Source organism: Pseudorasbora parva, chromosome 19 (assembly GCF_024679245.1).
Source record: "Pseudorasbora parva isolate DD20220531a chromosome 19, ASM2467924v1, whole genome shotgun sequence".
NCBI classification, from domain to species: domain Eukaryota; kingdom Metazoa; phylum Chordata; class Actinopteri; order Cypriniformes; family Gobionidae; genus Pseudorasbora; species Pseudorasbora parva.
In genome coordinates, this window is record NC_090190.1 from 35,503,856 (window position 1) to 35,516,524 (window position 12,669).

Consider the following 12,669-nt stretch of genomic DNA (forward strand, 5'->3'; position numbering starts at 1 on the left):
CTGAACTTCGGTGGGAGCGCTGTTTTAGCCTAAAAGAAAGGCAAATAGTCCAGTTGGGAAGAGCGTTGGTTGTGTAAAGCATGATTATTTAATTACTGCACATCTTTCCTCAAGCCTTGTGTGCCCAAATGGAAGGATAAATAAAGTTTACATTACCTCCACAGTGGTTGCACCCGTCTTCAACCACGGAATGGCATTTGTGCACTTGGTGTCTGTGTAAGTTAGTCATCCTTGTCAAAGTGTTTGCTGCAAATTTTCGCATACTGTTGCCACAATTCTGAAAATCACAAACGCGAACCTTTTCTTCGTCACCTGTGAGCCGATCGTCACTCTATTGATGTCCGGTTCACGAACTAATCGTTCTTTTTAACCGGTTCTTTTAAGTTCCTTTAGAACCGATCGAACCAGTTCACCAAATCGGACTGAATCGTTCTAAATGGTTCGCGTTTCAAATCAGCGCTGATCCCACAAGTTACTTTAGTTACTCACTTTCTGACATGAGTGACAGTCCCTCCGAATAGAAATAAACTAATATCTTGAATTTCATGTTGTAACTCTAACCGTTCCCTGAACTGAGACATGTTTTGCTGAGAGAACTGATGAACTCACGAGCAGCTGATATTGAGCATGCGCGTGTAACTGAACGGTCCTCGGATCAGCAGTACAGAATCGAAAACCGTTTCTCTCAGACACGTTCGATACTGAGAACCGATGAGCTGATGAGCAGAGCAATGAGATCACTCTTCATACACACGATGCTCTTCCCAACTGGTGGACTATTTGCCTTTTTTCAAACGTTTTCCACGGGACTTCAGCGCGAGATAAAGCTAGCCGGCTAAAACAGGTGAATTTAAACAATGGCTAAGTGGCTAAACGCATCTCATTGTCATGTAAGGGCCCTGTTCATGTTGGACAGACATTTGAATTGCATTTTGTGTCTGTTAAGAGACAAAAAGACACCCTTTACATTTATGCCGCAACATTTAGCTGCGTTTTGAGTGGGGGCTCTGGGCATGAACTGTAATAGCTCCGTGTTGCCAGCACCAATCCGGTTAGCTTTTTTCTTCTATAGACTGCATTCACAAAGGTATAACAATCAAGATAAACGTAATTTTTTTTAGAGTTGTCCTTTAAGGCATTCCTATAATGCACCGCAACCAGTTAAAATTTAATCCAAGGTAGAGTCGGGAAACCCGTAGATTTTTGATTGTTTAGAGTATAGACCAAAAATGATAACTATATTAGCATTTACACCAATGGAAAATGTTCTGTATATAAGAGCATTTTAGTAATGGTGTCTGTCGCTTTAAAAGTTCAGCCTCGGGTGGATTCGTATTGGAGGTCATTGTTTTTAATCATTCATCAACTGGAAAAAAAATCTGAAAACGATGTCAATTATATTGCTTCTCTGTTTTATTATCGCTAAAGCTATGATGTGAATGTTGCTATTCTAATAGAATTGGAATAATTAATACAACATTACAGTTATCATTATAAGCCCCGTTTCCACCGAAATTAATGCTGCTTTCTGCGTTTCTATCGAGGTCTAAAGTACTGTGAAGATTAGTTCGGTGATGTAGGACTGCACGCCACTTTCCAGAGCACACTTGATTTCGCCATCCGCAAATACACTTAACAAAGCCTGAACCTTGTTGTGGGTCCATCTGTCGTAGTTTTTAAACTTCATCGTTGATTCAAATGGCAAACAACTCTCACTGTACGCGCCATAAACTCAACCGTTGAGCTCAACCAATCAGCACGTCAAGCAAAGTCCAACTCCCTAAAGTTCCTGAAATTCGAAAAAGTACTACCTCTGCATGCAATTGAAAAGCACTACAACCAACCAGATCAACGTGAAACGGCGTTTGTTGATAAATTAAACTTTCGCTGTATCTGGTCGGCAAAACTCCGAACATATCTTCCCTTTTTGAGAATGACTTCAGTGCCGTTCTTTTCTCAGAGAAAAGCTTGACTCCAATTCTTCCAGAGACGCGGTCAAAGCCAAATCGGAAGAACGCCGTTCGCCAGCTTCTGTGTTTACTAGTCTAGTAGCATGCAATTGCAACTCTGTTGTCATTATGTCAAGCCCTGCCCTGCCCTGCCCACTGACTTGGCCTGACCAAAGTTTGGTTTTTATAGCTCAGACGTGTATTGAGAGTTGCTAGACGATACTCGCGGCAGATTAGATTTGCTGCCGCTAGGCTGCGTCTATTTCTAGGCTAATGCAGGGCCCTTTTGAGGGGGACATTTACTCAGAACTTCATTTAGACCTGTTCCTGCAGTCGAAACACAGTGAGTACCACCCCAAAGTTTAAAGCGGTGGAAACACGACTGTAGTTAGCCATGGTGTGAATGGGCTTAATCACTTGTTGCAACGTGATTAAGATAGCATGTTAGCTTAGCAGAATGCAGACCCTCTATGCCAATAGATATCAAATATATTCTACATATTATGTTGTGGTTATTACTTGTGCTTATTAGTAGACCTACTTTGGAGCATATCTGAGGACTACAGTAAAATGTTAACACCAGAATCTGTGATCAACTACATTTTTTTTCATGTGTATCGACTGACTGTTATGTAAGGGATAATGTAATCCATCCCGTTGTTATCGCAGAATAAACCCGGACAAAGTGATCACGACGCCACACGCAGGGGTCTTGCATCACCCCGAAGGGGTTTATTCTGCGATAACAACCGGCATGGTGTACATTATCCTGCTTATTACATGGCTACTTGCCACAAGTAAATACTTAGACATGAAATATTGGTCTGGGTCGAAATATTTTATTAGCTCTTTAAGCGCAAAGCTTCCGTGGAGAGAGCAGTTGCTAGCAAGCAGCAAGCTCAAACTAGATGGACATTTAAGCAAGGTTTCTACGCAGTTAGGATAAGTATGGACATGGATGGAATTTGATTTGAGTAATCTCCAGGTCTGGAAAAAGTATGGAAAAAAGAAAGCGGAGTATGAAAAAACTATTCCTGAAAAGTTCAAAGTTCCTGAACTTTGAAAATGTACTACCTCGCGAGCAGGGCCGTTTCGAGGGGTGAAATCTTTACCCGGAACATGATTTAGAACCCGGTTCCAAAGTCCCTTGTTCCTGGGGAAAGTTCCCGCGGCGGAAACGCGGCTAATGCCTAAGTGACCATTAACAGAGTTGCTTCACATGAAGAGCATTTCAGATGGCTCGCTAATGAGGTCCATTTTGGTTAGGACAGAACGCAGTTACATTTTGTAGCTGTAAACTAAAATCATTTCTCAGTCTAGAGCTTTCTGTGCTCTTGTTCTTATGTCAACTGACACTGTGTTTAACAGCAACACAAGTCTTTCCGTGTCAGTGTTCCTTCCCGTGCAGCATTTTTCCGCCTTTGCCTTTTTATGTCCTTGTCTGTCAATTGCAATCTGTCCAGTTGCCGGTTTGTCTGTTTCTTCATGTTATTCAACGCTTTGCAGCGGTCACCATGGCAACCTGCTGATGCCCACTCAAACCTGCTGAACCTGCCTTTACCATCCTAGAATAATCAAGCCCACTTAGCGCTCATCAACCATCACTCACAGGACTAGTTTACGTCCTCCACTTCCGAGAACTCTTTCATTTTTCAGAGATATGGACATATGAATTGGAAGAGGATGGGAGGGAGAAGAAAAAAGGCAACAGAAAGCTTTGTACAGTTCAGATGTGAAGCAGAAAGTTCTTCAGTGTCACAGCAGAGAGCGTGAAGAACTCGCCTCTGTTCAGCACATGTGGAGGACACAAAACATGTCCTCTGTTAACTCCAAGAAATGCTAAGCACACAGGCGCACGCATTCTCGTGACCTCATATTGACTTTTTCAGGCTCTGTTAAAGCTGGTTTTCTTCATTTGTGTAGTTGTGAAGTTTTAGGTCTCTGACAAATCCTGCCCATTATTTATAAAATTCTACAATGTTCACCCTTTTCATGTTCATTCAGACAAACATTACTTTATTCACTATAAGTTTTAAGGGATTGTTCACCCAAAAATGAAAATTCTGTCATTGATTACTCACCCTTATGTCGTTCCAAACCCGTGAGACTTTCATTCATCTTCGAAACACAAATGAAGATCTTTTTGATCAAATCGGACACTTTCTGTCCCTCCATAGACAGCTACACATTAGACTTAGTCAGTATTGCCTGTGTTACTGGAGTTCAGACTCAACACTGGTTACATCACTTGCCCACCGCGGCACCACCCCCATAGTCATTTGGATTTTTTATTTTTTTTGTAATAAAATAATGTAGTACAGTTAGAGAACAGACACTACATATAAAAACGTAGTGTCTGCTCAAAGCGTGAGCACAGACCAACAGTAGGAGTCCGATTTCAGTCCTCGCGAAAGTGAAGAGCTGAATGACAAGATCATGGAAGATTTGTTTCTTTAAAGCTAAATGTAAAAGCGCCTATTTAAGCTAGTTTGTCATTGTATTGTTTTATTGTTGTGTTTTTCATTAAGAATAACTGGCTAATGAACCCACCATTCAAGCAACCCGCCCGCGAATTGGCGCTCATTCTAAACCGAAAGTAAAATGCACACCATGCACATTGATTTAAAAGCCCCTGTTGGTGATACCGGTATTACCTGTGTTGTCACACATCAATTAACTGGTGGGAAAATTTCCTCATCATCACATCCTAATTAAACAACTGACACTTTGACGCATTAAAAAGGTCTTAAAGAGAGTGTAAAAGGGGGAGGTTAATTCTTTTTATGAACTTTTTGTAGCTGTATATGGAGGGATTAAAAGCTTTCAGATTTCATCGAAAAGATCTTCATTTATATTCCGAAAATTAACGAAGTTATTGCAGGTTTGGAACGTCATGAGGGTCATTAATGTCAGTTCTAATGTCAGTAATGTTCGTTTTGCTCAAATGCCTAACCTTAAGTACAAAATGTTGGTGTTTAACCTGCAATGTTTGTGCAACAATCTACTCAGACCAGCCTAGCAACCAACCGGAATACACTAGCAACGTCTTACCACACACTCTGGCAACCACTGTACTTTGAGATATACCATGATACAGAATAAGGTCTTTCAAGATCCATCAACAAATCATGTACCATGGCAGATTGCCAAAAACTATTTGTAAGTGTATAATTGAATTTAAATTCAACATATGGTAAATCATGTTTCCATCTACCAATAGCAGTATTTTCTATTTATTTAAGTAAATCTATTCTGCAGATCTTTTAAAAACACATTCATCCAGCACATTCAGTGTGGATCTAGTCATTTGGGAAAGAAATGCCAGAAGGCATTTTCTCTCTGCTCACTCTTTTCATCCATACCTAAGAGGTTGCACATGTTCCTTAAAACTCAAACACCATTCATACAGACATTAGGCTGCACAGGCATCCCATTGTTGAGCTTTTGAAAATGAACAGACTTCAGGCCAACAGACGATTCAAAACAACATGTACACACTTGTTGTATTTACCTGGTGCTGCCTGTAGACCATGATATTGCAAGAAAGCTGCTTTCATGATGGATATGGTTATGCTTGGTAAAAGTAAACCTAAGGCCATTTGGATGTTTTACTCAACAGCATATGTACTTCATGTATGTGAATTTCTGCACATGTGTGAAAAGAGGCACACTTAAGAGTTCTTGTGCTCTTTTGAAGCAAGTTCAAATGCACTTCAAAGAGTGGTGTTGTGCATGTGCAAGTGTTGTGTTCATGTGTGTGCGCCCTTTTCTCTGTCAAGTATGTGCCTGTGAACTTTGCAGTGCCTCGATTCACACATCATTGTTCATCACAATCATGTCTTCTCACACATGCACCCTCAGTGACGTCTTAATTAAACACATTGAACCCATAAATCATCTTTACATCTGAAGCTTCAGATGGCCATGAAGTCACGTATCAGCTCTGCACATTGTAACGTGTATATTATATACAATAACCTTCGGCACTTCTTAATGATGCAGACAATTACACCAGGCTTTTACTGAAAAGGGTTTGCTTCTTCTCTCTTTAGAAAAGCTGGTCTGAAATTTTGCTTCATGACAGTTGCAGTGGGTTGTTTCACCTAAACATCTTGTGTACACCACTTTTGCATGTTACTTAATTCAGAATATTTCTGTGTGATACATCTATCTCACTGGGATAGTCAAGGTGTAAACTAATTTGCATTTATAGAAACATCATGTAATCAACAGTCACAGATTCAATAAATCACTATTCGCAGTCATATTGTAAAATCTCTCCAATTAAAGAAAGAATATATTGCAATCACTTAAAATATTATATTAATAGAACGTATTGGTATTTAGAAGTTAATTTAAAATGAACAGTTCGGGGTTTCGGTCGCAGGTTATCAGTTTCAGCCAAAAAAAATAATTTTCGATGCATCAATTATTAAAAGAGAAGTTAATGTTTTTGAAACTGATCACGTTGTTTTTATCTTTATCTCGAAACATGCAAATTCAATGTTGTAGTACCTTTTCATCTCTAAAGTGATCATTGCCTGTGCTAAATTTGGCAAGTGTGAGAATGTCAAATACACAGAAATGGGCGGCCTTCAACAAATTGTGATACCTAATAATGGCCTTAACAAGTGTGTAACCATGCCAACACTGTCTCTGCAGATACTACTACAACAAAAGGATCTTGCACAAGACCAAAGGGAAAAGATTCACCTACAAGTTCAACTTCAACAAGCTGGTTCTGGTCAACTATCCGTTCATTGATATGGGCTCTGCAGGTGAAGATCCCTGCTTCTAAATCTCAATCTTTCTGAGACTACATTTAGTTTCATATACAAAACAAAACTTAACCTATTCAAATTTCTCAACCTTTTCTTTTAGGTTCTGGTGTTCCACAAAGTGCTCCACCTGTCCCTTCTGGAGTTAGCACTCACTTCCGCTTCCCTCCATCCACGCCATCGGACGTCCTCTCTCCTAGCGAGGACCTGCGCAGTCCAGGTGTCTTCAGTGCTGTGCCTCGACGCATAGCTCGTGGCTCTGTCTCCGACTGCAGCGATGGCACCTCCACCAACTCGGAGCTTGAAGAAACTGGCATAGCTCCTGGCGATGAGCGCCCGGCCGACCGAGCCTTTAGAAACCTGCTCCATCCACGCTTGTCCCACGACTCCTTGTTCCGTGTCTACGGAGCACCTCCCAACCCAACTGGGCTCTCCAGGAGCGGGTCCCATATGCCCCCACACAGGGTCCACGCTGAACCCTTGTCCCCATTCCCAGTGTCCCCTCTCCCAGGCCCTGGAGGCTTGCTGGCTCCTGCTCTTTCACCAGCTCTCTCCATGACCCCTACATCTCACATGCCCTACACACCTTCTCCATCCCTGTCACCCATGCTGGGCTCCCACTTCTCGTTCAATCCAGAAGACATGAAGCGCTATCTGCAAGCTCACACTCAGAGTGTCTACAACTATCATCTGAGCCCCCGTGCTTTCTTGCACTACCCCAACATCATCATCCCCCAGCCCCAGCGCCCAGACAAGGGACTGGGAGGGCCAGTGGCTGTAGGTCCACACCTGTCAAGTCACCCTCTGCACCACCAGGCTGAGGAGTCTCATCTATCTCCTTTCAAGTTTAAGTTACAGCCACCACCACTGGGCCGCAAACAGAGAGAAGGGCCATCTGCAGCTGGAGCAGGACATGGTCCAAATTCTGGAAGTCCTGCTGCTTCTTTCTCGTACAGTGGGGAGTCGGGTTCGTCCTCGAACTCTGCCTCAACTGGAATGATGACCAACAACTCAAACCCAGCTGGTCCACCAAAGATCAAGGTATGTTCGCTTAAAACTAATTCTGAAGAACTGTAGGTCATTTGAGAATGAAAATGGCTTAACTCTCCTTTTGTTTTCTCCTTTTAGGTTGAACCCATCTCAGACATGGAGTCAGAGGAAGAAGTTGAGGTCACCGACATCAGTGAGGAGGAACATGAAGATGATGAATGTGATGTCTTTTCCCCTCCCCACCCCAATGGTGGCCCTGCCCCTCCACCCAACCACGATCGGATGACAGATGATGATGATCTTGAGGAAGATGTCTTCAAGACCCCAGCTGCCCCTACCTCAGGGGTGGGGCCAAATCTTTTAGGTCTAAAAGCAGAACCCAGGGAGCTAAACCTGGCCCAGGGTGCTCCCATCAGCCCTGGGGGTACACGCTGCATCCCTCTGAAGTTGCGTTTTAAACGCCGATGGAGTGAGGACCAACGGATGGAGGCGGGAACTGAAGAGGCTGAGGACAAGAAGAGCAGGGCAGAGAGGGAGGAGCTTACCCAGGAGGTAGAGCCCAAACTGGGAGAGGAAAATGGAGACCGGAAGAGTCCAGAGACTTTGGTTGCACCCCTTGGGACAGGCCAGAGGAGGGTGAGCTCTGAGCTGCAGCGAGCAACGGCACAGCTGTCTTTAGAAAACAACGTTTGCTGAAGAGGACGTGGTCAAACACATAAACTCAGCAAAACAAAGCTGCCCTCCTTAGAGGCTGAAGGCAACTGTCGCTCACACAAATTACGTGAAGACCATCAACTCAGCAAGTTCAGATGCCTAAACCATCTTTCAAACTTCTGTTCTCGCAGGTTCACTCTCTTCGAAATGTTGCAACACTAAAAAATAATACTGACATATTTTTTATGCATTTTAAGTAACCAGGCCCTTTCCACAAGTTTAGCCAGAGCCCCTTGCCTACTGAACCCATTCCTTTCAGTTTGCTGTGTTAGACTAACACCATCCCACTAGTCTAGGATCAACTCTGCATTTTTTAAAACAAAATCAAGAGATTACAGAAGTGCCTAAACATTGATGCATCCCTGTAAAACATGGGTAGAAATGGATATGATGAATAATTAGATGGTGATGAGTTTTTTTTGTTGGTCTTGTCATTCATGCCTATGGAATTTAGGGTCATGGGTCATTAGTGGACATTTTCCCTTTTAAACAGACACTCTTGGATAAAGTGAATGCAGTAAAGATCCGCCCCACCCCTCAAATCATAGTTCTCAGAATTTGTGGAAATGGACACGCTTCTTTTTTTCTTTTGCATACCAATATTTAAGTCCTAGACTTTTTGCAGTACCAACTTGCCTTTTCCTCTCAAACCAGGACCTTCATGTCACTGACTTCAGAGCCATTAATGCTATCGTGCTACCAGCCTTCACTACCGGCTCTGGACACCAACCTTCCCAGCTGTTTTGCGAGCTCAGCAAACTAATGGGACCACTCGACAACCTCTGAACATATCTGAACACATGTATATACATTGGGGGATTCATTTTATATGTGTTAGTGCATCTTCATGACCACCAGCTGGATGACAAATTCTAGATCACATATGATTATTCCTTCTCTAACTTATTCTTTTTTATAATGCAGTTTTAACCCTGAGGGAACCTAATAGGAATGTTGGGGGCAACGTATCAGAGGGCGCTTATGGTAATCATCCCTAAAACCATTTATACAATATTCTACACCCTACTGTTTTGTAAAGGACACAAACCTTCTTGGTTTGTTGGGCGTAAATCTCAGGCATACCTCTCCCACATCCCGTTCCTCTATCCAATAGGTTGTCTTTGAATATAAAGCCTCCAAATGAACAAACATTTGTGCCTTTTTACAGAAGACTGACCGCCCAAAGCTTTTAAATGGGTTGCTTTATCGACACATACAAGCTCACATACAGGAGAGGCCTTAGAAACATGACCTCAAACACTGCTTTTATGCCTTATTTAGTTTTGTACCTTAAAAGAAACTATCCTAAATAAGATTTGCATTTAGAGTCCATATATTCTCACTTTATTGCACGATAGTCATATATATTTGATAAAAGAACAAACGCTGGTTTTGATACAAATTATATTTCAGAAGGTAAATCTATATGGAGGATGTTTAGTTTCAGGGCCCTACAGTGCTTAACTGTGAAAGAGAAGTGTTGTTATAGACAAAGCTAAACATAACTGACCAATGGTTAAGTCCTCGGCCTTATAAGGAATACGTAGAGTTTTAACTCGACCCGACACATTGGCGTTCTCCCTCTCAGTCTCTCTGCAGTGTTTTAGTTGTAGGAGGCTGTGTTTTATCCACGATGCTCAAGATTGAACAGGTATCACATCCTATTTGGCTTAGCGTTTGGCGACGGCCAGCTCCATTTGTAGCAAAATGCAGGGACTTCGTAGTAAATGACGTCACGACCATATCCTTGAGAAAGGGACCTCAATTCTGCAAACTGACAACTAGAAAGTGGACATGCAGCCTCTTAGCCCTCATCTGAGGAGGAAGTATAGGACCTGACACACACTTAACACTCGTTCTTTTTTTTTCAAATACTTTTTTTGGAGTTTGTCTGGCGGCCTTACACCGGTTCAGTATCTGTATTTCAACTGACTGCTGCCTTATTTGTTAGAAAATACTTTTCTTCTCGCTTTCTCTTCAGTATAAACAGTGCTGTTTTATTATACCTTTTTTTGTTTATATTACCATTTATCATTTTTAATGTTGATATTATTGCTGGTATTTCGTTTGTACCCCTTACCTGAATTTTAGCCTCTCAAGATGAACATTTTAATAAATCGTACTCCTCTACCCTCTTTGATACCATGATATAAAATTGCTCTGGCTTTGTATTAATGCTGGTTTTTAGTTGTAATTAAGAAAACCAGTTTAAGAGGGAAGAGTGACTTAATGCTATCACGTTATTTTTATTTTAATATGTCTCTTTTTTTTGGTTGTGTACATATATAAATATATATTTTCCATTTTGAGGGGATGATGTAAGAAAAAGACAAATATTTCTTTGTGTTCAAGGTCTTTTGCTTCTTTCTTAAAGCTTTCCATCTGTCTCTCAACGGTTATGTAATACTTTGTAAAGAGAGACGAAACTTGACGTTACAAGGAACCATGTATACTTTAGTTTCTCATGTGGTTTCCTTTGCTCTTGTAATTAAAATTGTAATCAGGGTTCATTAAAACCGGTAAAAACGGATCTGGCTTTCTTGTCTTTTACTTCAGATCTCTGTTTCCTGATTTGTCCTTTATGGTGTCTTGAATCTGTAATTAATATTTCAACATTTTCACTAAGCGGTTTATTAAGCCACAAACATTAAAAATTATATCAAATGTCATTTATTTATTTATTTAAAAACTAATTCAATGAGGACCATTAATTAGAACGGTACATTTTCATTGTTATATTTAATTTGGCATAGCACTACAGTAATAGCATAAAAATAACATGGTGTTTTGGAGACAATTATTCAAAAAGCTGCTGAACATGAATCTGGGATTCTACAAGCACACATCAAAATCTGTTTTTTCCCCCTGCAATTTAGTTGTTTTGCTTTTGTAGGTTCAGTGTGAAATACAAATGAACAAGGGCTGCTATTCTAGATCCTGTTTGAACTGAAGCTAGATGCAAAATGAACTAGGATTTGCTTTCTTAATGAACTGGAAATTCACGCCACACAGGGATACCCTTTCACACGTAACGTTTCTGCACGAACCGGATAGCATGTGAAGCACGAAACGACAATCATTTGTTTTAGAGAGAAACCTGAAATCAAACGTATTGTCATTCAATTCCATCTTGAACGTAGAAGAGAACTTGGAACTTTATAATTGTACCCACTGGTAATACTTTGTGAAACAACGCCCTCTGCTGCTAAAACATCGCCATCGTTCACTCTTGTTTAGAAGCGTACACATTCTGAGGTTTTAATAGTTTGTCTAATTCTACATTCCAACGCCAGCCACTCGTAGTCACCATTAATAGCATGATTAATAGCTTCTTTTTTTTGTATTATTATAGCTATTTTTATATTTTCGCAATTCCGTTTGATGTTGCTAGCCGTGCAAAAACAATCCGTCTTAAAACAAATCTACATAGCCATTTTTTTGTTGTTGTTGTTGCTTGAGTGAGTAAATATGAAGCTCTTATCTTTCAGAGCAGTTCCGTCATCATGTGTAGGCCAACTCGGAAGGCTTATTTTCCACGGGTTATCTCTAAAGGGTTTCTAAACTAACAGTTGTCAAATTAAAATTGTAACCAGAATTTAAACTTAAATATAGTTTGCAGTCTAAATAGAGTTTGGGTTATGATGAAATAGGTATATGTGTCGACTTAACTCTTGACATTAAAATGCTAACACTACAGATATGATTAGAGATTAGAACTTAATTTCTGATAAGAATCCTTTTAGTCTTTCAAAAGCCACAGTTATTAGATTTTTGGGTCATGTTTTTTTTTTTAACCTTACAATTTTAAAAGGTTTTGTAAGTTAAATGCATTAGGTAGCTTTAACTAATAATGAACTGCACTTCTACAACATTTGTAAATCTTTGATAATGTTAATTTTCAACATTTACTAATACATTATTAAAATCAAAAGTTGTATTTGTTAACATTAATGTACTGTGAACCAACAAGAACAAACACTAACCAGCTGTGACAAATGTAATGCTCATGGCTTGTTCATGTTAGTTATTACATTAACTAATGTTAACAAATGAAACCTTATTGTATAGTGTTACCAATAGTAAAAACATTTGATAATATATCTGGCAACCACTAAAACACACTCAAAATATGTACCATGTCATTTAAAGCAGGAACCATCAATATGAACAAAATGTCCTTGCATTATTTATTCTTTCAATGATTTAAGTCAACTTTATGCATCATCGAAATCCATAGA

The 12,669-nt window shown here is 40.4% G+C and overlaps 1 protein-coding gene across 2 annotated transcripts in view; it reads left to right on the plus strand.

Annotated features, from left to right (window-relative positions):
* The window catches only part of erf (Ets2 repressor factor), a 42,444-nt gene extending 31,483 nt beyond the window's left edge, over positions 1–10,961 (plus strand). For both annotated transcript variants that reach the window (XM_067426729.1, XM_067426730.1), the window contains exons 3-5: positions 6,612–6,727; positions 6,831–7,768; positions 7,856–10,961. In XM_067426729.1, the coding sequence (XP_067282830.1) occupies positions 6,612–6,727; positions 6,831–7,768; positions 7,856–8,413 (1,612 nt within the window). In that variant the 3' untranslated portion in view covers positions 8,414–10,961. The remainder of the gene's footprint in view (positions 1–6,611; positions 6,728–6,830; positions 7,769–7,855) is intronic.
* Positions 10,962–12,669: the final 1,708 nt, after the last annotated feature.